Raw genomic sequence first — 22,187 nt, forward strand, 5'->3', positions numbered from 1 at the left:
TTTGTGCTCCCAGTCAGTACCTGCTCAAAGGCAACCCCAACTCTGATGTCTGCCCCAGGTGTTCAGTTTTGCCTGCTCTTCGGTTTCCTGTCCATGGACTCACACCATGTGTCCTCCTCTGTGAGGGTCAGCACTTGGTCAGTGCTCCCCACCCCTGTTGTCGGCTGTCAGCGTGTTCTCTTTGGCGGTTCTTATTTGGCCCCAGGGTCCCCAGGCCTCCCATCACCTTTCTGTCTTTCTCTCAGGTCTCCAGCTGGACAGGAGAGGGGCTGTCCACAAGGCGTGCCTACCCTGTCCTTGGACAGAACATCGACAGTTGATTCCACGGGGCCAGGAGCCAGGCCTCAGGGAGAGACCGGCCATGGGCCCCCCACAGCCTCAGCACTTGGGGGCAGCCGCTTAGGAAAACAGGAGCAGCCTCCGTCCACCCTTTACACCGAGAAGAAGGGACCTGCCACGGACCCACCGCCTGTCCCGGGCCCCAGCTGGGCATGGACCAGCACCTGTGACCTGCCAGAGCTGATGCCGGGCCCCCAGGGGGCCAGAGGAGGCCCCACCATGAGCCTGGGCAAGCTCTCACCCGTGGGCTGGGTGTCCAGCTCGCACGGGAAGAGGCGGCTGACTGCAGACATGATCAGCCCCCCACTCGGGGACTTCCGGCACACCATGCACGTGGGCCGAGGCGGGGACGTCTTTGGCGACACCTCCTTCCTCAGCAACCACGGGGGCAGCTCCGGGGGCTCCCACCGTTCACCCCGCAGCTTCCTGGCCAAGAAGCTGCAGCAGGTGCGCAGGGTGGGCGCCCTGCCCCGGCGGATAGCTTCTCCGCCATCGGCCTCGCCTGCTCCACCCGCCGTCTCCCCCATCATCAAGAACGCCATCTCCCTGCCCCAGCTCAACCAGGCCGCCTACGACAGCCTCGACAGCCTCATGGTGAGCAAGCTCAGCTTCAACAGCAGCCCCGCCGGCTCCGCGGACGGCCACTCCAGTTACGGTGAGCGCCTGGGTGATTTGCCCGTTTTTCCGACGCCGAGACCCAGAGGGTTGAATGGTTCAACCAAGCCTCCAAGTGAGCTCTTTTCCCCATAGTAGTGTGGTCTCACCACGGAGGTCAGGCCCAAACCCCAGACCGTGGAGGGGGAGGGGTCAGAGGGTGGGAACCAGCCCTCTCCCCAAAATACACAGACAAATCTGGACAACCACTCACATGGACAGAAGCCAGAGGCCCTTCCTGCTTGGTGGGGAGGGAGAGGCAGATGCTGTCTTGGTGCCACTGGGCAGCTCACCTGGGAACCAGGGTTCTGGTTCCTGCTGCCACCTAGTGGCCATTCCCTGCCCCGCAGCCTTGCCCCACCACCAGCGGTTGCCTCCAGGGCTCCCACTGTGGGTCTCTGCTCAGAACCCCACTGAGGGCTGGAGCCAGGGGCTGGACTTCCCGAGGCATCCGTTGAGTCTGTGACTTCTAGGCAGTCAGCCCCTGGCTGCTGGTTTCATCACTGTGACCAGCCCACATTCTGTGGACCCACCTTCAGCATCAGCCACATGCCAGGAGAGCAGGGACACGGCCGAGGTCACCGTGGGAACTGAGACTGAGGGAGATCTGAGCTTCAGGCTGGGTTCTGCCGCCTCTGACTGTGGCCCCGGGGAAAGCCCTTCCCCTCTGAGCCTCACTCTCTTCACCTGCAAAATGGGAATGAGGATTGTGTCCGTTGTCAGCTTCCAGAGTCACATGAGCGACTACTGGGTTCCCTGTATTGGAAAGATGGGAGGAAGTGAGTCCAGAGCGGGGAGAGTTGCTAGAGAGGGCGCATAGCAAGCGGGGTGGCTCCTGGCTCTCCCCTCCCCGGGTGCTGGTCAGGGACCCCAGCCCTGACACCGCTTCCCATTTTCCTTCTAGGCCTGGACTCTGGGTTCTGCACCATCTCCCGCGTGGCTCGCCCGGAAAAGCCTCGTGACCGAGACCATGACAGTGCCTTCCCCTCTGAACCTGAGCTTCGCCGCTCTGACTCCCTCCAGTCCTTCCGCCTGGACCTCGACCTTGGGCCGTCTCTCCTCAGTGAGCTGCTGGGGGTCATGAGCCTCTCAGAAGGCTCTGCAGCCGAGACTCCAACCCCAGCCCCTGCCGCAAGCCCCCCAGCCCCTGCCTCAAGCCCCCCAGCCCCTGCCGCAAACCCCCCAGCCCCTGCCTCAAGCCCTCCACCCCGTGGACACTGCCCCAATGGGGTAACTGCTGGGTTTGGCCCAGTGGCGGAGGCGAGGGCCAGCCCCGTGGGGGAGTGTCCCCGTGCACCTGCTGACATGGCCCCTGGCAGGCACTGGGGAGCCGGCTGGAGTGGCAGCCGGGGCAGCCGCCACTACACTGAGATGGATGCTCGACAGGAGCTGGTGAAGGTGCTGCCCCAGGGGCGGGCTTCTTGGGAGAGCCTGGATGAAGAGTGGGGGGCACCCCAGGCAGGCAGTCGGGCCCCTGTGCCCAGCACGGTGCAAGCCAACACCTTCGAGTTCGCCGATGCTGAGGAGGACGATGAGGTCAAGGTGTGAGCAGCTGAGCGTGGGCTCAGGACCCCGCCCAGCCTCCGGCCACTCACTACCCTGAAGAGCCCAGGTGCAGAGCTCGCCCTCACCTGTCACCTGGGTCCTGCTGATGATGGATGGAGAACCCACACTGCCCCCAAACCCTCCACGCCTCTGCTGGACAGACATGGGAGGAAGGCCAGGCTGGTGCTGGGACCTGGGTGTTCCCGAGGACCCTGCCGGGCTGACCTGCTTCCCCCCACTGCCGCTCTGGACCCGGTGGCCCTGCCTCCGGCCCCGCCCCCACCGGCTGGAGGGCCGGCCTCACAGAGCCGCCTTTGTGTGGGGAAGCTGTCCTTGCTGGTGGGGGGTAGGGAGCATACCACACAGGGCCTCTGTCTCCTCCCAAAGGGGCCGCCTGCCCAGCTCATCCTGGAGCTTCCCCAACGTGCCCACCCCAAACCCCCCTTGTCCCAGAAGCCTCGAGGTAAAATCAGGTGTGACCCCACCTTCTTGTGCACCCCAGACCTGCCTCCGGGTCCCGATTAAAAAGGCTTTTTGAGACGCGGTGTCCTGCGCGATGTTTGGGGACCTGGGAGTACGGTGTCAGCTCCACCTGCTTCCATGCCCTCAGCATTGGGTTTGGAAGCCAAGGACCCCCTAGGGCCCCCAGCGCACGCAGGGGCCGAGAGGGTAATGAGTAACCAGGCTGGAAGGAATGTTCCTGAGATAAGAGGCCCAGGTGGGAGCCCTTATCTGCAGTTCCGGGAACAGCCCCTGGCCCAGGTGCCTGGATCAGTCCCTGCCTCTAATCCCACGGGGCAGCTTGGCACTTGCCCTGGTGATAACAGGGGGCAGGCAGGCGGGAGTGGGTGCTCAGAGGTGTTCGGAAATGTGTCCCAACTCCCGCGTGGCAGTCCTATGCCCTTGTGCCTGTTTCCTCCTCTGTATCATGAAAATGCATGGGGAACACTAACCAGTTTCTGCCACAGAAAGACTGGATAAAGGTGGATTCTTTTTTTCTTTCTTTTTTTTGATTTTTTTTTAGAGAGAGAGGAAGGGAGAGGGAGAGAAACATCCAATCGGCTGCCTCTTGCACACCCCCTCCTGGGGATTGAACCTTCAACTGGGCATGTGCCCTGAACCAGTGACCACCTGGTTTATACCACTGAGCCACACCAGCTGGACAAAGGTGGATTCTTAATTTGGCCTTAGCCTTGGGGGAGGAGAGGGGTCAGAGGGGCAGGGAGTGCAGGCGGGCAGCCAGGACCCAGGGGCTGCTGGGCCCGTGTGACTGGGAAGGAGCTCAGGATAGGAAGTCGGTGCGAGGACTCTGTCGTTCCGGTGAGCGCCGCCCACTCCGTCAAGCTTGGAGGAGGAGATGTTGAACCCACCCAGCACTCAGGGAGCTCAGGTGGCTGTGGCCCAGCCCGTTGGGAAAGGCCAACTGGTGCCTGTCTGGCAGCTTCACCTTGAATCTGTCACTCTCGAAGGTCACGGTGAACTGCAGGAGGAGGACAGGTGTCAGGGAGGCAGGAGGCACCCTGGGAATGGGCCAAGCCAGGGCCCAGTGGCTCAAGCATGGTCTAGCCCAGGGCTCCCTACCATCTGGGCTCTCCCTTTGGCATTGTCCTCAGGCCCCTTTCCCCTTTGACCTCACCTTGACCTCTGACCCTGGACTAAAGCACAAGTGATCTTCCCATTGCTCCTGCCCCCAGCTGTTGCCCTCCAGTGAGTTGCAGACAATGGTGGGTTGAAATGCAGGTCCAGCTTCTCTGTCTCCTGGGGCAGATTAATCATAAAGCTGCCGGAGATTGGAGAGGGGGGGGGGGGGGAGGGCGGAGGGAGACGGGTAAAGATTAGAGGCCAGCCCTAACTGGTTTGGCTCAGTGGATAGAGCATCGGCCTGCAGACTCAAGGTTCCCAGGTTCGATTCCGGTGAAGGGCATGTACCTTGGTTGCGGGCACATATCGAGTAGGGAGTGTGCAGGAGGCAGCTGACCGATGTTTCTCTCTCATCGATGTTTCTAACTCTCTAACCCTCTCCCTTCCTCTCTGTAAAAAATCAATAAAATATATTTTAAAAAAAAAAGATTAGAGCCCAGCCCTGGGTAACACAGCTTGCCTTGCAGGATCTTAGTAAACCACAAGCTGGAAGAGTCACCGAAGAAAGTTGTTTATTGAGGTCTGTGCCTTAAAACAAGGGAGGTGACACCTCGGTCTGACTGGACAGCGGGGTGTCGCATTGCACTAGAAGCACAGGACTGCGGTTCTCTACGGACGGGTAACTGGCAGGGACGGTGTCAGCAGCTGAGAGTGTCCGTCGTGGGGGAGAGAATTGTCCTTGCTACTGAAGACCTATCAAGTTTGACCATAAACAGTTGTCAACCAAGGCGGGGAGCTCCCTGTCCCTAGAAGTATGCGATCAGGGTTGTGTGACTCCTGGGGGCAGTCACTACAGAAGCCTGGGTTACACCTTCGGAGTCCCTGGGCGTGGGAGGTCTCAGGCCAGCGGTATCCCACTTTCCTGCAACCTGGAGGGACCCAAGTAGGAGAAAGGGGTGCGTTTTCTCTCGGCTCCTTTCCCGTGCACCTGCCTGTCCCCTCCCCAACCAAAAGGTGATGGTGGTCAGTTCCCAGAAATGCTGATGTTCTACAACACAGGAGCCTCGTGCTGAGCCGTAACCCTCCAGGTGGATAAACATCTGCTTCTAATGGAGAGGATGCGAACGCAGCCACTTGGCGCCCCCTGGTGGCTGCCTCTGGTTTAACGTGGCGAAAGGCTGGCCTGCCCCTCAGCTGGGTAGAGAGGGTGGGTCCTGGGGTTTAGCTTTCAGTAGAGGCACCTGGCCCACAGGGGCTGGGCAGCGCATCCACCTCCGAGCTGGTTGGGAGAATTCGAGACCGTGTGCGTGAAGCCGCACGCATAGACAGGGCCTGGCACAGACTCAGCACACTGAGGGGCGACCTTCATTATGGTTACTTACTGTGAGCCAGGCTCAGGGGGTGCAGCTGGGCAATAGGGGTGCTGTGGGATTGTACAGGTCCAGCACCCCTGTCTCCCCTCAACCAAGTCTGAGGCCCGGAGAGAGACTGGGAGGCAAAGCTGGGGTGGGGTGTGAGGGTCCAGGTCTAGTGCCCGCTTTGTCCCTAACTGGCTGAGTGACCTGAGGCCAGCTGTGCCCCTTTCTGGTCCTCGGTTGCCCCATCCTACATAATAAAAAGGTAATACGCAAATTAACCCTCACGCCCTCACAAGATGGCTGCCTACGACCAGGCTGGCAAGGGGGTTAGTGAGGGGATGACCAAACGACTGAATAGCAGGCCGGTGGGCAGGGTGGGGGGCAGTTAGGGGCAACCAGGCAGGCAGGTGAGCGATTAGGAACCAGTGGTCCAGGATTGTGAGAGGGATGTCTGACTGCCGGCAGTCGGACATCCCCCAAGGGGTCCCGGATTGGAGAGGATGTAGGCTGGGCTGAGGGGACCCTCCCCCCATGCACAAATTTTGTGCACCGGGCCTCTATTCTATAATATAAGAGACTTGGCCTAGATGGTCGTTGGAGAGGGAGGAAAGAGTGGGGGATGAGATGAGCAGGAGAAGAAGAAAGTCGGGAAAGCATCTGGGCCCGAGGGTCCTCCCTGAGAGGCAGAGAGCATCCCTCCCGCCCTGGAACCTCCATCACACCACACTCTCATCCCACCTGTACTGGCTTGAATGGGTTTCCCAAAAATCAGGTCCAGGTGGGCCCTGTGAATGGAGCCTATTTGGAAATTGGGTCTTTGCTGATGTAAGCAGGTTAAGATCAAGTGTGATTGGCTGGGGTGGGCCCTAAATCCAATAGGACTGGTGACCTTATAAAAGGAGGGAAATTTGGAGCCAAAAACCAGGCGGAGGAGAAAGCCACGTGAAGACGGAGGCAGAGACTGAGAGCTTAGCCACAAGCCAAGGACGCCCCCACCAGAAGCTGGAAGAGATCAGAAAGGGTGCCCCTCTAGAGACCTCAGGGAGAGTGCGGCCCTGCCCACACCTCCACGTCAGACCTCCGGCCTCCAAAACTGTAAAAGAAGACATTTGTTATGGCCGACACGGAAACTGACACACCACCCAGTGCTCAGAAGGGGTGGTCTGCGATCCAAGTCCCCAAACACAGGGTTCTGCAGCTCCGAGAGGGCAGTGACTCATCCAAGGCCACACCGCAAGCTAAGGCACCGCCAGGCTGGAAATCAAAGGATCAGGGACCTCACTGTTCCTCCACTCACCCCTGCGATTGAAAGATTATAACCTTGGACAATGTAATCTCCGAGCCTCCGTTTCTTCGTCTTCATAAGGCTCAATAGATGTGAGCAGTTGTTATTGTTACTGCTATTAATATGACTGATGAGCAGCCCTAGCCGGGTAGCTCAGTTGTTAGAGCATCGTCCTGATATGCCAAGGTTGCAGGTTTGGTCCCCTGTCAAGGCGCAAACAAGGAGCAACCAATGAATGCATAAATGGATAAATAAGTGAAACAACAAATCTCTCTCTCTCTCTTCCCTTCACCGCCCCTCAAATCAATAAATAAAATTTTAAAAAGAAAATGAAAAAAATGTATTACTTGCTCTAGCTGGTTTGGCTCAGTGGATAGAGTGTCGGCCTGCTGACTGAAGGGTCCCAGGTTTGATTCTGGTCAAGGGTACATGCCTGGGTTGCAGGCTTGGACCCCAGTAGGGGGCATGCAGGAGGCAGCTAATCAATGATTCTCTCTCATCATTGATGTTTCTATCTCTCTCTCCCTCTCCCTTCTGCTCTGAAATCAATAAAAATATAATTTTAAAAGAAATGTATTACTGATGAGCACACTGAGGCTGGAGAGGGGAAGAGACAGGCTGAGCGCGATGGGGGAGGAAGCAGGGAGCCTGGAGGCTGAAGGGCTAGGAAACCATCTCCCCAACTTCCTCACTATCCGGACGGGGCAACTGAGGCCTGGAGAGAGACAGTGAGACTTTCCCCTCGCAACCCCCTCCCCATCCCCATTCAGGTGAAGGTGTGGATGGCGGAGAAGCCAGCATCCTCACCGACAGGGCAGCGGCTCTCCAAGGCCGCTGGATGCCTGGAGGCCTATGGTGGCTCAGGTTCTCACCTCCCGGCCCAGCTTATCTCCTAGAATATTACACATTAACTCCCCCAAGGCCATAAATGGGGACTTCGGTCCCCTCTTCCCAGGTCCCCAGAACAAGAAGCCAGAAGGCTCCTCACCGGGCCCACCCCCCAGCCCAGAGCATCCTCCAGGCTCCCCCAGCCCAGCCTCCTGCCTCGTCCAGGAGCCCGAGGATGCGGGGACAGAGCGGGACTGGGTGTCAGGAGCCAGTCACACACGCTGTGAGCTTGGCAGGCCCCCCAGCATCCCTGAGCCCTGCGTCCTCGTCCTTACACAGAGCTACAGAGCTACTCGCTTTGTAAAGACACTCTATATTTCTCATTTTCTATGATGTCAAAATTCACTTTAAAGTCTTTTGTTCTGTTTTCTCCCCTTACCCCATGACTTTTCTGATTGTACATGGAAGTTTTTAAAAAAAATTTTTGTTGATTTTTTAGAGAGAGGAGGGGGGGAGAGAGAGAAACATCAATAGGCTCCCTCCTGCACCCCCCTACTGGGGATCAAGCCCACAACCCGGGCATGTGCCCTGACCAGGAATAGAACCTGCAGCCTCTTGGTGCATAGGATGACACTCCACCACCAGGGCCACACCGGCCGGGGCTGCACATGTAAGTTTTACAAGCAATGCCCAGTGGCCCTGGCCAGTGTGGTTCAGTGGATAGAGCATCAGCCTGCGGACTGAAGGGTCTCGGGTTCGATTCCGATTAAGAGCACATGCTTGGGTTTCTAGCTCAATCCCCAGTAGGGGGCGGGCAGGAAGCAGCCAATCAATGATTCTCTCATCATTGATGTTTCTATCTCTCTCTCCCTCTCCCTTCCTCTCTGAAGTCAATAAAAATATATTTAAAAATAAATAAAATAAAAGCAATACCCAGTGGATGGGAAAAAAAAAACCCACACACACATCTAGAAGTATCTACAACAAAGTGTTAAAAAGTGGAGTAAGGAGTGAGAGGGCTGAGGCTGGGGTTGCTAGGGCTTTTCGTGCTTGGCTCTCTACTTCTATTCCTGTTTGTTTGTTTTTTAACTTCTATTGCTTATCGACTGCTCACCACAGGCAATAAGAGCCATTAATTAAGAAGAAAAACAGCGCTGATCACCCACCGTCAGGAAAAACCTGCTTACGCTGCTGGCATTGGTGGTTTTCCGTAGATTGATATCCTGGACCCCCCTGTAGCTGAGCCTCCTTCATTCAGCAAACATGAACGCCCACAAATCTTTATTTCAGAGCTATATGTTCACAGCGCCTCCCAAGCCTAGATTTATTCAACCCGTTTCCTTCTGCTCAATACTTATATTAATCCTAAATGTCTGCTATTACATCGGCTGCTGCATTAAATCTATTTGCACAGAAAGGTTGGCTGCATCGTGACAACTTATTCAGGGCGGGTTCCCAGAGTAGGGTTTTTCGAGAGCCGTGGTTTGGCGCGCCGGAGCCTTTTCCATTGGAGCTGGCGGTGGCCCTGGGCGGTGCCGGGAGGCTGGCCCACTCAGGGCCCTCCTGTGCCAGGAGCTGCAGGGTGGCTCGCTGCCTAGTGCTTACACAGGACACCGCCTGCAGTCCCCTGCCCGCCCCGAGGGGAGAGCGGTTTCCTCCTTTTCTCCACAAGGAAATGAATTCCTTCTCGGCCTTTCTCCCAGGGCCATGGGGAAGCCCAAGCAAGATAAGGAGCGTTCAAATGCTTTATACACAGAAACTCTCCGACCAACAGAAACTACACCTTGTAAAGCTGGTCTTTTTCTGATTATAAGAGTAATTCTAGCTCACTGGAGAAGGTTTTGGACCGCGCACAAAGTGAAAAAACTTAGAAGTTCACTTGTTTTCGAAAATATGTTTAAAGACAAGGGACACATTTCTGAATTGTGTACTTTTCTGTGTGTAAGTTTTACATCAATGAATGGTATTTAGGAAGAAAGAAAGGAAGGAAGAAAGAGGGAGGGAGGGAGGGAGGGAGGGAGGGAGGGAGAAAGGAAGGAAGGAAGGAAGGAAGGAAGGAAGGAAGGAAGGAAGGAAGGGAGGGAGGAAGGGAATCATCTAGCCCTGGCCGGTGTGGCTCAGTGGTTGAGTGTCGACCTATGAACCAGGAGGTCACAGTTAGATTCCTGGTCAGGGCACATGCCTGGTTGCAGGCTTGATCCTCAGTAGGGAGTGTGCAGTGGGCAGCCAATCCATGATTCTCTCTCATCATTGATGTTTCTATCTCTCTCTCCCACTCCCTTCCTCTCTGAAATCAATAAAAATACTTTTTAAAAAAAAAAAAAGAAAGAAAATCACCTACCCTCACATCTCCAACCCTATTCTCTTAGTCATGCCTACCTCTGAACCATGTACAGCACTTTCTCCAGCCCTCATCGCAACAAGCTCAACACATTCTCAAGGTGGTCTTTATTATGACTCCATTTCTCAGATGGGGAACAGAGGCTCCCAGGATGTATGCACTAGTAAGTAGCAGAACTTGCCTTGTCTACCACCCACTGCTCAGATGACTATCAAGGCAGGTAGCACTACCCTCACTTAGTGAAAGGACCTTAAGCCTTTTGGGTAGTGGCAGCCTCTGAGATGCCCCCTGGTGTTCACACCCTTGTATGACTGGCTCCCCTTGAGTGTGGCTGAACTCAATGACTCTATTCTAACTAACAGAATACCAGAATATAGCAGAAGTGATGGGATGACCCTTCTGAGATTAGGCGATGAGAAGACTCTCTCTCTCTCTCTCTCTCTCTCTCTCTCTCTCCCTCTCTGGAGGAAGCAAGCCATGTCATGAGTAGTGCTATGGAGAGGTCCATGTGCCAAGGAACTGATGTCTCCAGCCAATTGCCAATGAAAACCTGAGGCCTGCCAGCAGCCATGTGAGTGAACCTGAGGCCTGCCAACAGCCATGTGAGTGAACTTGGCAATGGATCGCCCACACGTAAGCTTTGGGCTGACTGGTGTAGCCAACACCATGATTGCAGCCTTATGGAGACTCTGAGCCAGAAGACACCCAGCTAAGCCCCACCTGGGTTGCTAACCCACAGAAACTGCGAGAAACATGTTTCTTATTTTAAGTCCCTATGTTCTGGTTAGTTTGTTACACAGCAGCAAATAACTAATACACTTTGCCAAGCAATTGTTATCAGAAGCTTGGTGGGGGAAATAATATTCATGAAGACCTCTTGACTAGAGAATGTGCAATCTGGGCATGTCCTTAGACATTCTACTATATTGATCTTTTTAAAGAACCAACTATTGGTTTTATTTCCTTCCTTTATGCTCATTAACTTTTTCTCCTAGTGTTCCATTTATTCTATTGCTCTTTTTCTAGTTTCTCAAGCTGAATGTTTTGTTCATTCATTTTTCATCTTCACTATTTTCTAATAAATGTATTTAAGGCTATAAAGTTTCCTCTGATTACCACCTTGGCCACTTCTGATAGGTTTGGGGATGTTCTAATCAGTATTCCAAATGTTACCCTTGAAACAAGCCAGATGATCAGAAAATTGTTCTCAGAACATAATAAGTGCTTAATAAATCAATATTAACTAGCAAAAATAATAGTATTAATAGTCTTTGGGGGAAAGTTGGAAAATGAAACATCAATAATACAGGATTAGCTAAGCTAATGATACTACAAAAATATAAATGAACTATTATGCAGCCATCAAAAAATCACATTTTGGGGACCTTATCCAGGTAGTTCAGTTGGTTGGAGCATTGTCCTGATACACCAAGGTTGTGGGTTCGATCTGGTCAGGTCCCATGCACTAGGCAACCAATGAATGAGTAGATAAGTGGAACAACAAATCAGTGTTTCTCTTTCTTTCCCTTCCTCTCTCTCTTTAAAAAAAATCAATAAATAATACAATTTTTAGTCACATTTTTTGCCCTCCATGGTCGTGTTGCTTGCTCATGGTACAGTGTTAAGTGAATAAAGCAGCTACAGAAGCAGGACTTCATGCTGGGCCCTCACTGACTGTCCGTGAGCCGCCAGGCTGCACTAAGAGGCAATGGTGAGGAGCAGCCGTAACAAAGCTGCTGGCGTGAACACCTCTGGGTGCCAGGAAAGGCATCCCCTAGCTGGCCACACAGGGTCTCCCTCGTGTAACACAGACACGTATGACTTTATTCAAATGCATGGGTGTGAGGGCCGCCGTAGTAAAAAAGTATAAAATATAGGCAGGCACGCCTTAAAGAGACCAAGTCCAGCGGGGGAGACAAGCGTGGGCACGGGAATCAACTAGAAAACAATTCCCTGCACCCAGTGGACGGCTTCAGAGAGCGCCAGGCTCCCAGGGCAGGAGGGAGGCCTCGAGTGGATGAAATCGGACCGGAATCTTGGCTCCTCCAGGCACCAGCTGGGGGACCTCAGGCCCAGTTAGTTAACCTCTCTGCGTCCGTCTCCTCCTGCTTCCACTGAGAACAGTGAGTGTTGTGAGGGCTGCGGGAGACAAGGCCTGGCCTTTGGTCACTGGTTAACAGATATGATTTGTTGTCACTGTCAGGAGCCCCTGTCCCCCTGTGCTGGCTGGGAGGGAGGCAGTACCCCCACCCGGCACTGCATCCGAGCCCTCAGGCCTGCGGCATGTTCTTCTCACAACCTCCCACGATGACTTTCTTGTGCCTGAGGTACTTCTGCGTTTGGGGGCCCCCGACATTCAAACCTATTTATATATTCTACATACACGTACATGCACACACACGTATGTACGTATATTTCACACCCGCAGCGAATGAATATGTTTTGGTTACATATTAGCACATTTTCTTCAACCTCGAAGTTCAGTTCATTTCCTTCTTCCGATTTTATGAGACCTTAGAACACTTCCGTGGCCCCTAAATTGTCCTGGGTCCCAGGTATTGTGCCTAGTGGGTACGCCAGGCTATGGTTTCTGGTCTCTGTTGCCCACTGGCCTCCTGCTGTTGGGGGACTTTGGTCCCGAGGTCTCTCAGATCCCTGCCTATCTCCTCTCCTGTCCTTTTCCTTCCAAAGAAGAAACAGATCAACACATCAGTCGCATCCGCTTCCCGCTCTGCCCACCCCTCCCTGCAAACCCCGGCTCACCCCTCCCCAACATCCTCTTTCAGAGATGACAGGGAACAGCGGGGCATGGGAAGCGCTGAGTGTTGCCTGGCCGGTGTGGCTCAGTGGTTGAGCGTCAACCTATGAACCAGGAGGTCAGGGTTTGATTTCCGATCAGGGCACATGCCGGGGTTGTGGGCTCGATCCCCAGTAGGGGGCGTGCAGGAGGCAGCCAATCAGTGATTCTCTCTCATCATTGATGTTTCTATCTCTCTCTCCCTCTCTTTAATCAATAAAAATAGATTTATAAAAAAGAAAGAAAGCAAGCACTGAGTTTGGGGCATCAGAATGGTGACTGTCAAGTCCTGGCTGTGTTGCCTACAAGCTGAGTAGCCATGGCAAGTCACTTGGAACCTGGGTTTCTTCATCTGTGAAAGGGAGCTAATGGAACCTTCCTCATGGCGGGGTGGGGTGGGGGGGGTGATATGTAACCTGGGGCGCATAATAGATTCTCAACAATAAATAAATAAAATGTGTTATTCTTTGCTTCCTTCTTTGGGGAGAGAATTGTGAAGGCAGGTTCCATGCGGACACTCAGGTGAGTTTGCAATGAGCAGCAGACGGGACCAGCATCCAATGGCCTGAGCTCCGGCCGTGAACACACTCCTGCCCCTCCCCCTGCCCCTGCCCCTGGAGGACAAGTCTTCTTGGGAAGCCAGCGTCCATCTCCCCAGAGCCCCGGGGGGCCTGGGACCAGGTCATGGGGGAGCGAGAAGAAAGATGCTGGTGACAGCCAGATGTTCCAGCGCAAGGGGGCCAGATACTCACACCAGCCAGCTCGGGCCCTGTCTCTCCTGGACAGAGCTGGGGCTCGTGGTCTGCGCTGTCCAGTCTCCGTGCAGGTCAAATCCCTCCTGTCCCCAAAGTCTTTCTTCGGGTGTGTTAGCCTCAGGCCCAGGGGGGCGGGGGGTTTGCTAGGGCAATTCACCTAACCCAGCGTTCTCAACCTGTGGGTCGCGACCCCTTTGGGGGTCGAATGACCCTTTCACAGGGGTAGCCTAAGACCATCAGAAAACACATATATAATTACATATTGTTTTTGTGATTAATCACTATGCTTTAATTATTGTTATATTTGTAACAATGAAATTGGGGGTCACCACAACATGAGGAACTGTATTAAAGGGTCGCGGCATTAGGAAGGTTGAGAACCACTGCAGTCTAACCTCTCTGGGCTTCCATTTGCCGCCTGTAAACTGGGAACTGGGACTGGAGCTGTCACACCAGACGGGGCAGATGTGAACCTTGAGGGAGAATGTGTGTGCGGCTCTGAGCACACTGCCGACCCATGTTCGGTGCTGAATAAGTGTTCGCTGTCATTAGGTATTATTTTTAAGCCTGGGTGAATGTCCAGGCTGCCAGAGCGGGCGCCCAGCCCTGCTTCTGCAGCTGTGCCCAGATGACCATCTGTCCTGGGCGCTTCCACAGATCCCTCGCTTCCCGCAGCGGAGGGATCTTCCTTGTTGAACCTGATCTCCAAGTTCAGTGGCCCCACTTTGAACCCTAGCTGCTGGCTGCGCTCCCAGCTGGCGTTTCTCCAGGGTCAGTAAGTCCCCTGGAGCTTGTGGGTCATCCTCACCTTACCTAGGACTGGAGGGAGGCCTTGAGGGAGGAAGGAATTTGGAGGAGCGGGGGGCTGGGCCACAGCCACTTAGCTGTCCCCTTTCTCCACTCCTGCCCCCACATCCTTCCACCACCTGCGGAGGTCTTTGTAGAATGGAAACGCAACACCTGCTCTCCTGCTCTGAACCCTCCAGTAGCTTCTCTCCTTAGAACAGTGGTTCTCAACCTTGGCTGCACATTAGAATCACCTGGGAATCTTTTTAAAATCCTGATTTCTGGGCTTCATCCTTTGGAAATTCTGTTTCTTTGTTACTAATGTTGTGGCCCCACCCCATAACAAATGGATGGGTGGGTGGATGGATGGATGGGCGGGTGGGTGGGTGGGTGGATGGATGGGTGGATGGATGGATGGGTGGATGGATGGATGGATGGATGGATGGGTGGGTGGATGGATGGATGGATGGATGGATGGATGGATGGGTGGATGGGTGGATGGGTGGGTGGGTGGGTGGGTGGGTAGGTGGATAGATGGATGGGTGGATGGATGGATGGGTGGATGGATGGATGGATGGATGGATGGATGGATGGATGGGTGGGTGGATGGATGGATGGATGGATGGATGAATGGATGGGTGGGTGGATGGGTGGATGCATGGGTGGATGGATGGATGGATGGATGGATGGATGGGTGGGTGGGTGGATGGGTGGGTGGGTGGATGGGTGGATGCATGGGTGGATGGATGGATGGATGGATGGATGGATGGATGGATGGGTGGGTGGATGGGTGGGTGGGTGGATGGGTGGATGCATGGGTGGATGGATGGATGGATGGATGGATGGATGGATGGATGGATGCCTGGGTGGTTGCATTGAGATCAGCAGCAGGGAGCATTCATCATAGAGCCCAGAAGGGTGGGTATTTTCAGAGGCTCTAATCTAAGGACTCAGAGCCCCATCACTTCTTCTCGCCCCCTCCCACCCCCAGCATATTATCTGGGCCCTTTGAACCAGGAGTCTCCTTCTCAGGGTCACACCAGCCTGCACACACACTCGGTGCTGGGTGATGTGCAGAAGAGACACCCCTGAGCCCTGAGGCGGACATGGTCCTGCCCTTGGGTTGCAATCCAGATGTTTCCACCCCCATAGATTAGCCCATCAACTGTGAGCAGGCGATGAAGGTGCAGCAGACTTTGTTGTCCACAGGAAGATTGGGTGGCCCAGGCCTGGGAGGAGGGACCAGGCTCAGGGCTGGGGTCTGCCCTCCCGAGGAAGGGCACTCCAGGGCCATCACAACACAGAAAGATCTTGCTTGCCGGCTGCTGTGGCTCAGAGGTGGAGCGTCGACCTATGAACCCAGAAGAAGGTCACCGTTCAATTCCTGGTCAGGGCACATGCCTGGGTTGTGGGCTCGATCCCCAGTAGGGGGCGTGCAGGAGGCAGCTGATCAATGATTCTCTCTCATCATTGATGTTTCTATCTTTCTCTCTCTCTCCCTTCCTCTCTGAGGTCAATAAAAATATATTTTTTAAAGGGCTTGCTTTACTTGTTTAATTTTTAGAGAGGTGTTCTCTGTGGGAAACATTCCTCTTGCCGCTTATAAAAAGCAGAACACGGAACATTAGGGTCTCTTCTGGGCTTGGCATACAGAACCTGGCACACGGCAGGTGCTCACGTATTGTTATTCTGTCGTTCATGGCTAACGACTGGCATTTGCTGGACGTTTCCCAAGCATTGGGCCCTTGTGAGGCCCTTCCCCTCTCTCCTCCCCATTCTTCAGCCCCAATGTCCTCAGCCTAGCCTACAATAATAAGAGGTCGCGCCATCGGCTCACCAGAGGGTGTCCAGTTTCTGGCAAGCAGCTGACACCTGCTTGGTTTCTCAACCCTCATACCTTGCTGGTGGGATGTCCAATGATGCGGCCACTATGGAAAGTCATCTGCCAGTTCCTCAGAAAGCTAAACTTAGAATTACGAGGACCCAGCACTTTCCCTCCTAAAGGGAGTCGAACGGAATTGAAAACAGGGACTCGATCAAATACTTGTACACCAGTGTCCATCGCATCGTTGTTCACAATGGCAGAAGGTGGGAACAGTGTCTGCCAACAGGTGCATCCATAAACAAAATGTGGTAGATACACACGGTGGAATAGTGTGCAGCCCTAACAAGGCATGAAGCGCTGATGCCTGCCACAACATCGATGAACCTTGAAAACAGGCCTTGACTGGTTTGGCTCAGTGGATAGAGTGTCGGCCTGCGGACTCAAGGGTCCCAGGTTCGATTCCGGTCAAGGGCATGTACCTTGGTTGTGGGCACATCCCCAGTAGGGGGTGTACAGGAGGCAGCTGATCGATGTTTCTCTCTCATCGATGTTTCTAACTCTCTATCCCTCTCCCTTCCTCTCTGTAAAAAATCAATAAAATATATATTTTTAAAAAGAAAACAATATGCTCAGTGGAAGAAGGAAGACACAAAAAGCCACCTACTGTATGATCCCACGTTCATGAAATATCTACAACAGAAATATTCATAGAGACAGAAAATAAATTAGAGGTTACCAGGGGCTGGGGGTGATGCAATGGGGAGCTATTGTCTTATGGGCACAGACGTTCTGTTTGGGATGATGAAAAACTTTTGGAAATAAATGGTGATGGTTGCACAACAGTGTGAATTTAATTAACGCCACTGAATAGTGCACTTAAAATGGTTAAAACAGAAAATCTTATGCCATTGAATTTTGCTACAGCTGTAAAAAATTAATAGTGTGATATACATATTCCTAATGACCATGTACGGATACCATGACAGTGAAGAAGGCTGATAGGAAAAAACTGCTCATTTGAGTATATCGTGTTGGAGGAGAGCTCTATTGATACCCTGGACTGGCAGGAAGATGGACAGGTGGGCCCCAGAGCAACTTAAGCCTGAAGCATCGTGGAGACAAAAACGACGGAACTGAAGCTGCCCTACCTCGGCCCCATCCTGAGAAGGCGGGGTTCAGGAACAGAGGGAGACCAGCGATGAGGTGATTGGCTCCATCAGAGAAGCCACCGGCAGGAGTCCACAGCGCTGAGCGGGGCTGCTGAGGACTGGCCATGGTGGACGTCACTCGCTCACAGGGTGGTCAGGAGTGGGAGCTGACTCAAAGGCACCTCACACACACTCACCAAGAAACAGTGAATTGTACGCTTCAAATGCATGAGTGCTCTGTTGCGTGAATTATATTTCACTAAAGCTATTTTAAAAGTCAGAGCCTCCCTGGAGTTCCTAACGCCAACTGATTGCACTTGTTTTCCGTAAGCCCCCTTCTGGGGTCAGGTGCCAGCTACAGGTACGGCCACCGAGTTTTCAGGAGGTTGTGGAAGGGGTAACCTCTCTGAGAGAGAGAGAGAGAGAGAGAGAGAGAGAGAGAGCGCGCCTTTGCTGCCTCCTGCTGGCCACTAAGAGAACAGTCTAAATCAGGAAGAAAAATAGCTTGTCAATTGCTAGGCATCTACCTCAAAAAAGTGAAAAATTAAGATGCATGTGACCAAAAAACACTTCACAAAAGTCAGATGGCTTTTGCAGGAACAGCTAGTCTCCCCCGGCCGCCACGCGACCAGAGGCAAGCCCCGTCTCACGCTTCGTTCCAAGCATCCCATGTGCCGCACGGTGAGAGCGAGCCCAGCACACGGTTCCTTCTGCGCCGTGTTTCAGTCTCCGAACCGTATATCTCGGAGGTTGCTCCGTATCGGCAAAGCACTTTTGTCTTTCTGAAGCCTGGGTCCCACTGATCTGAGATGAATGGGAAGTGGAGTTGGACATACATTTAGTTTGAGTTTGGGGTGTAGTTACGTCTAGGAATAGTTAGGTGGTCTCTAATCTAAAGAATAGTTTCCAGCCCGGCCAGTGTGGCTCAATGGTCGAGCACTGACCTATGAACCAGAAGGTCATGGTTCGATTCCCCATCAGAGCACATGACCTGGTTGTGGACTCGATCCCGAGTAGGGAGCATGCAGGAGGCAGCCCATCAATGACTCTCTCCTCATTGATGTTTCTTTTTTTCTTTTTCTTTTTTTATTGATTTTTTACAGAGAGGAAGGGAGAGGGATAGAGAGCTAGAAACATCGATGAGAGAGAAGCATCGATCAGCCGCCTCCTGCACACCCCCCACTGGGGATGTGCCTGCAACCAAGGTACATGCCCTTGACCGGAATCGAACCTGGGACCCTTCAGTCCCCAGGCCGATGCTCCATCCAGTGAGCCAAACCAGCCAGGGCCTCATTGATGTTTCTCTCTCTCTCTCTCTCTCTCTCCCTTCCTCTCTGACATCAAAAATAGATTTTTAAAAATAATAAAGAATGGTTTCCAGAAATACTCTCATCACTCGCACCCCCTGTGCTGGTTCACCTGGTGTCCTGACATAAAGGTGCAGGGACAGAGGTCACGTCACTACGTCAGCACAACATACGTCCCAGGCTCCCGACATGGGAAGAATGTGGCCAGTGGAGGAGAACCAAGGTCCGCATTGCATGGAGCCGGAAGCTAGTCTCAGACACGGAAAACCACAGGTGGAGGATTCCGTTCCCGCTGGCGCCTAGTGACCACGGAACTCCTCGCCACCGGGAAGACGATCAGTAACACAGCACATGCAGTTACCAATGCACCACACAGTAGGTTCTTTTTGTTGGGAATCGTGTGCAAAACAATTGAGCGATGCCTCTGTGTAGGACAGAGACCGGCAGCAGTACCGCAGAGAGAAAGTATACCTGTGTGTGACGTGGAACGTTTTCTAGGTCAGGACGCGGGGTTGTGTGTCAGCATACAACACATTCTGTCTTGACAAAATCGGCAGCTCCTGGGGAAACCGCACGGAAAATGTGGCTTTCCCCAATTTGACATTAAAAATGTAAGGTTCACATGACATTATCAGTAACAGATTACAAAGCTGAGAAAAACCTTTCTAAAGTTGAAAGCATTTTAAAAATATAACATACATATATGTATGTATGTTGTATTTTTTTTTATTTCAGAGAGAAAGGGACAGGGAAAGGGAAATTGAAACATCAATGATGAGAGAGAATCATTGATTGGCTGCCTCCTGCACTCCCCCCACTGGGGATCGAGCCTTCAACCCGGGCCTGTGCCCTTGACTGGAATTGAACCTGGGACCCCTCAGTTTACAGGCCCACGCTCTATCCACTAAGCCAAACCGGCTAGGGCGTAGAAAACATTTCTTTTTATTAAACAGGCTAGAAGTCTGACTTTTTTTTTCTCCTTAGAGAAAAGATAATATAATCACTGCTATATGAAGAGTATGCAGCCCAAATTGTAGGGAAAAAATGCATTCTAGTGGCTTGTCAAGTAGATAAGCAAAAATGTCTTATTGTTCTGATTTTATGATTGTGGTACTTGTCAGCTTTTTAAAGTTTGTAATTTGCAGGAATTTATTTTCCCACTCTAAATAAATATGGGACTTTGCCTGTGTAATTAATTCAGGCCCCAGGAAACTTGAGTTTCCCTGCTCGGGATGTAAAGCACTGTCTTACGTTGGAAGCCTGTGCATTGAGAAGCTCTGGACTAGATAAGTGATCGCAAAGACTCCTTCCAGCTCCGGAATTCTCAGAACTTCAGAAAACACGCCCTGTCCCCTTCCTCCCAAGGAAGTCCTTTCTTGGCGCTGATCCAAGTCTTTCCTGCTGTACGCGGAGTCCTTCTCCCTCGGAAGACCGGAAGACAAAGCGCCAGTGTGCAGAGTTCCCAGGGGAGACGTGAGGACAGGAGCCGTACAGGCATAAGCTTTGGGGGAAAGGGCAGAGAAAGGAGTCGATCCAAAGCCCCAAACCTAGGGAATAGACTTGAGGGCCCCTCCCAATAGAACAATAGTAATTACCATTTGGAGCTTTCTTTATTTAGCCTGTATTGAGTGCTCACTGTATACCAGTAAAAGCCATAGATATCTTTTCCCACCTGTATACTAGGTGTTCTATATGTTATCCCTAATCCTCCGCCAACTAAGACTCAAGAGGTGAAGTGACTTGCCCAAGGTCACCGATTTCTGCTCTCTCCTGCCATGCACACCTATCCCTCCAGCAGCCATACTTCCTGGGTTCCTAAAGATCTGACTTCCCACACACTGTCCCCTCACCATAGGGAGCAAATTCCTCTTCCTTCCTCTTTAGTTCCCTGCTCCAGGGCGCCTCCTCTCTCTCACCCCTCCCTCTACCCCAGCGGTGATTGATCTTGCCCTCCTCTGCAGCACTTAGAATACACCTGTACGGCCCTGGCCAGGTGGATCAGTCGGTTAGAGTGTGGTCCGTTATGCCACGGTTGAGGTTCGATCCTCGGTCAGGGCACATTCAAGAATCAACCAATGGCCCTAACCGGTTTGGCTCAGTGGATAGAGCGTCGGCCTGCGGACTCAAGGGTCCCAGGTTCGATTCTGGTCAAGGGCATGTACCTTGGTTGTGGGCACATCCCCAGTGGGGAGTGTGCAGGAGGCAGCTGATCGATGTTTCTCTCTCATTGTGTTTCTAACTCTCTATCCCTCTCCCTTCCTCTCTGTAAAAATCAATAAAATATATTTAAAAAAAAGAATCAACCAATGAATGCATAAATAAGTGGAACAACACATTGATCTCTCTCTCTCTCTCTCTTCAATAAATAACAATTAAAGAAAAAGAAAAAAGAAGATACATCAGTGAACCAAACAGATGAAATGCCTTATCTTCATGGAGCTTTCATTCTGGTTGGGGAGAGAGACAAGAAACACGAAGATGAAAGGTGGAGCTACGGGCTAAGGGCAGAAGTTCAGCAGAGAAAGTGAGTCGGGATCATGTGTTGCAGACACCCTCCCACAAAATACCACGTGCGGGCACGCACGTACAGTGCGATTGAAACTTCGTGGCCCATGCGCAGAAGTCGGTATTTTGTGGAAGAGCCACACTCAAGGGGCCAAAGAGCCACATGTGGCTCGCGAGCCGCAGTTTGCCGACCACTGCCCTGGGCCATTTGATTGAGAAAGCAGTGAAGGCAGCATGTGAACCCAGGTGAAATGAAATCTCCGCTGTCTTCAAAAAGTGACTCCTGGCTGTGTAGATGCCCCAAACCAATGCGGTAAATGCGGTTGTTTTATTTCTGTGATAATTCATTTTAGTAATAAAAGAAGAAGAAGAAAAAAACGATGCCTGGCTGGTGAGCTCAGTGGTTGAGCATCAACCTATGAACCAGGAGGTCGCCCACGGTTGGTCAGGGCACATGCCGGATTGCACAGTAGGGGGCGTGCAGGAGGCAGCCAATCAGTGATTCTCTCATCATTGATGTTTCTATCTCTTCCTCTTCCTTCCTCTCTGAAATCAATAAAAATATACTTTTTAAAAAAAAGAAACAAACGAAAAGCGCTCCAAGTTCATATGATGTTACAACTTCTATTGAGAAATGCAATAAACTTACATAGCACTTTCCTGTGTAACTTCAATGGCCTGAGGAGGAGAATTGAGAAAACCATCCTAGTCAGCTGAATGGTTGAGTTTAGGGAAAAAACTGACCCAGCACAAACCCCGCCCCCCACCTTCCCGCGCCCCTCGCCCCGTTCCCGGCCCCCCGCCTTCCCCCCTCCCCGCTTCCTGGTCTCCCAACTGAGGTCTCTGCTGTTCTGCAAGGTGACTCGAGGTCGTTCTCAAAGCCGCAGCAGAACTGGATCGGCCAGATTCCCTCGTCCCCGTGCGCTCTAACCCTCCCGAGCACAGGGTGGCTGGAGGGCATCGCGGGCCGGGCCGCTTCCCCGCTGGGCCGCCAGGGGGCGACCAGCTGCAACAGACCCAGGAGAGCCAGGCACCGGATGCCCCCTGGGCGTGACGTCACCGCACGTCCCGGCCTCGGGTGGGAAGAGCAGGTGAGGAAGGTCGTCAGTGGAGGGAGAAGAGGCTGGGAAGTC

At 52.9% G+C, this 22,187-nt stretch overlaps 2 protein-coding genes across 2 annotated transcripts; one reads left to right on the plus strand and one right to left on the minus strand.

The window, feature by feature from the left end:
- The first annotated feature begins 401 nt into the window (after nucleotides 1-401).
- CDC42EP1 (CDC42 effector protein 1) lies at nucleotides 402-3,078 on the plus strand. The gene is made up of 2 exons (XM_070411071.1): nucleotides 402-994; nucleotides 1,898-3,078. Exons 1-2 carry the CDS (start codon nucleotides 523-525, stop codon nucleotides 2,539-2,541), a joined length of 1,116 nt encoding a protein of 371 aa, XP_070267172.1. The 5' UTR covers nucleotides 402-522; the 3' UTR covers nucleotides 2,542-3,078.
- A 244-nt stretch (nucleotides 3,079-3,322) lies between these two features.
- On the minus strand, nucleotides 3,323-5,488 carry LGALS2 (galectin 2). Its single transcript, XM_070408848.1, is given in 6 exon segments — nucleotides 3,323-3,352; nucleotides 3,874-3,910; nucleotides 3,912-4,018; nucleotides 4,175-4,263; nucleotides 4,266-4,318; nucleotides 5,361-5,488. Coding segments are annotated over 6 exon segments (444 nt in total).
- Nucleotides 5,489-22,187: the final 16,699 nt, after the last annotated feature.

This window comes from Myotis yumanensis, unplaced genomic scaffold (genome assembly GCF_028538775.1).
Source record: "Myotis yumanensis isolate MYYU_CA2020_CCGP unplaced genomic scaffold, mMyoYum1.0.hap1 SCAF_3, whole genome shotgun sequence".
Classification (NCBI taxonomy): domain Eukaryota; kingdom Metazoa; phylum Chordata; class Mammalia; order Chiroptera; family Vespertilionidae; genus Myotis; species Myotis yumanensis.

What these genes read in the sequence shown, in the direction of transcription:
- CDC42EP1 (XM_070411071.1), top strand. Translation starts at nt 523, where the DNA reads ATGCCGGGCCCCCAGGGGGCCAGAGGAGGCCCCACCATGAGCCTGGGC. An exon ending in GGACGGCCACTCCAGTTACG is followed by an intron (nt 995 to 1,897) that starts GTGAGCGCCTGG and finishes TTTTCCTTCTAG; the next exon opens with GCCTGGACTCTGGGTTCTGC.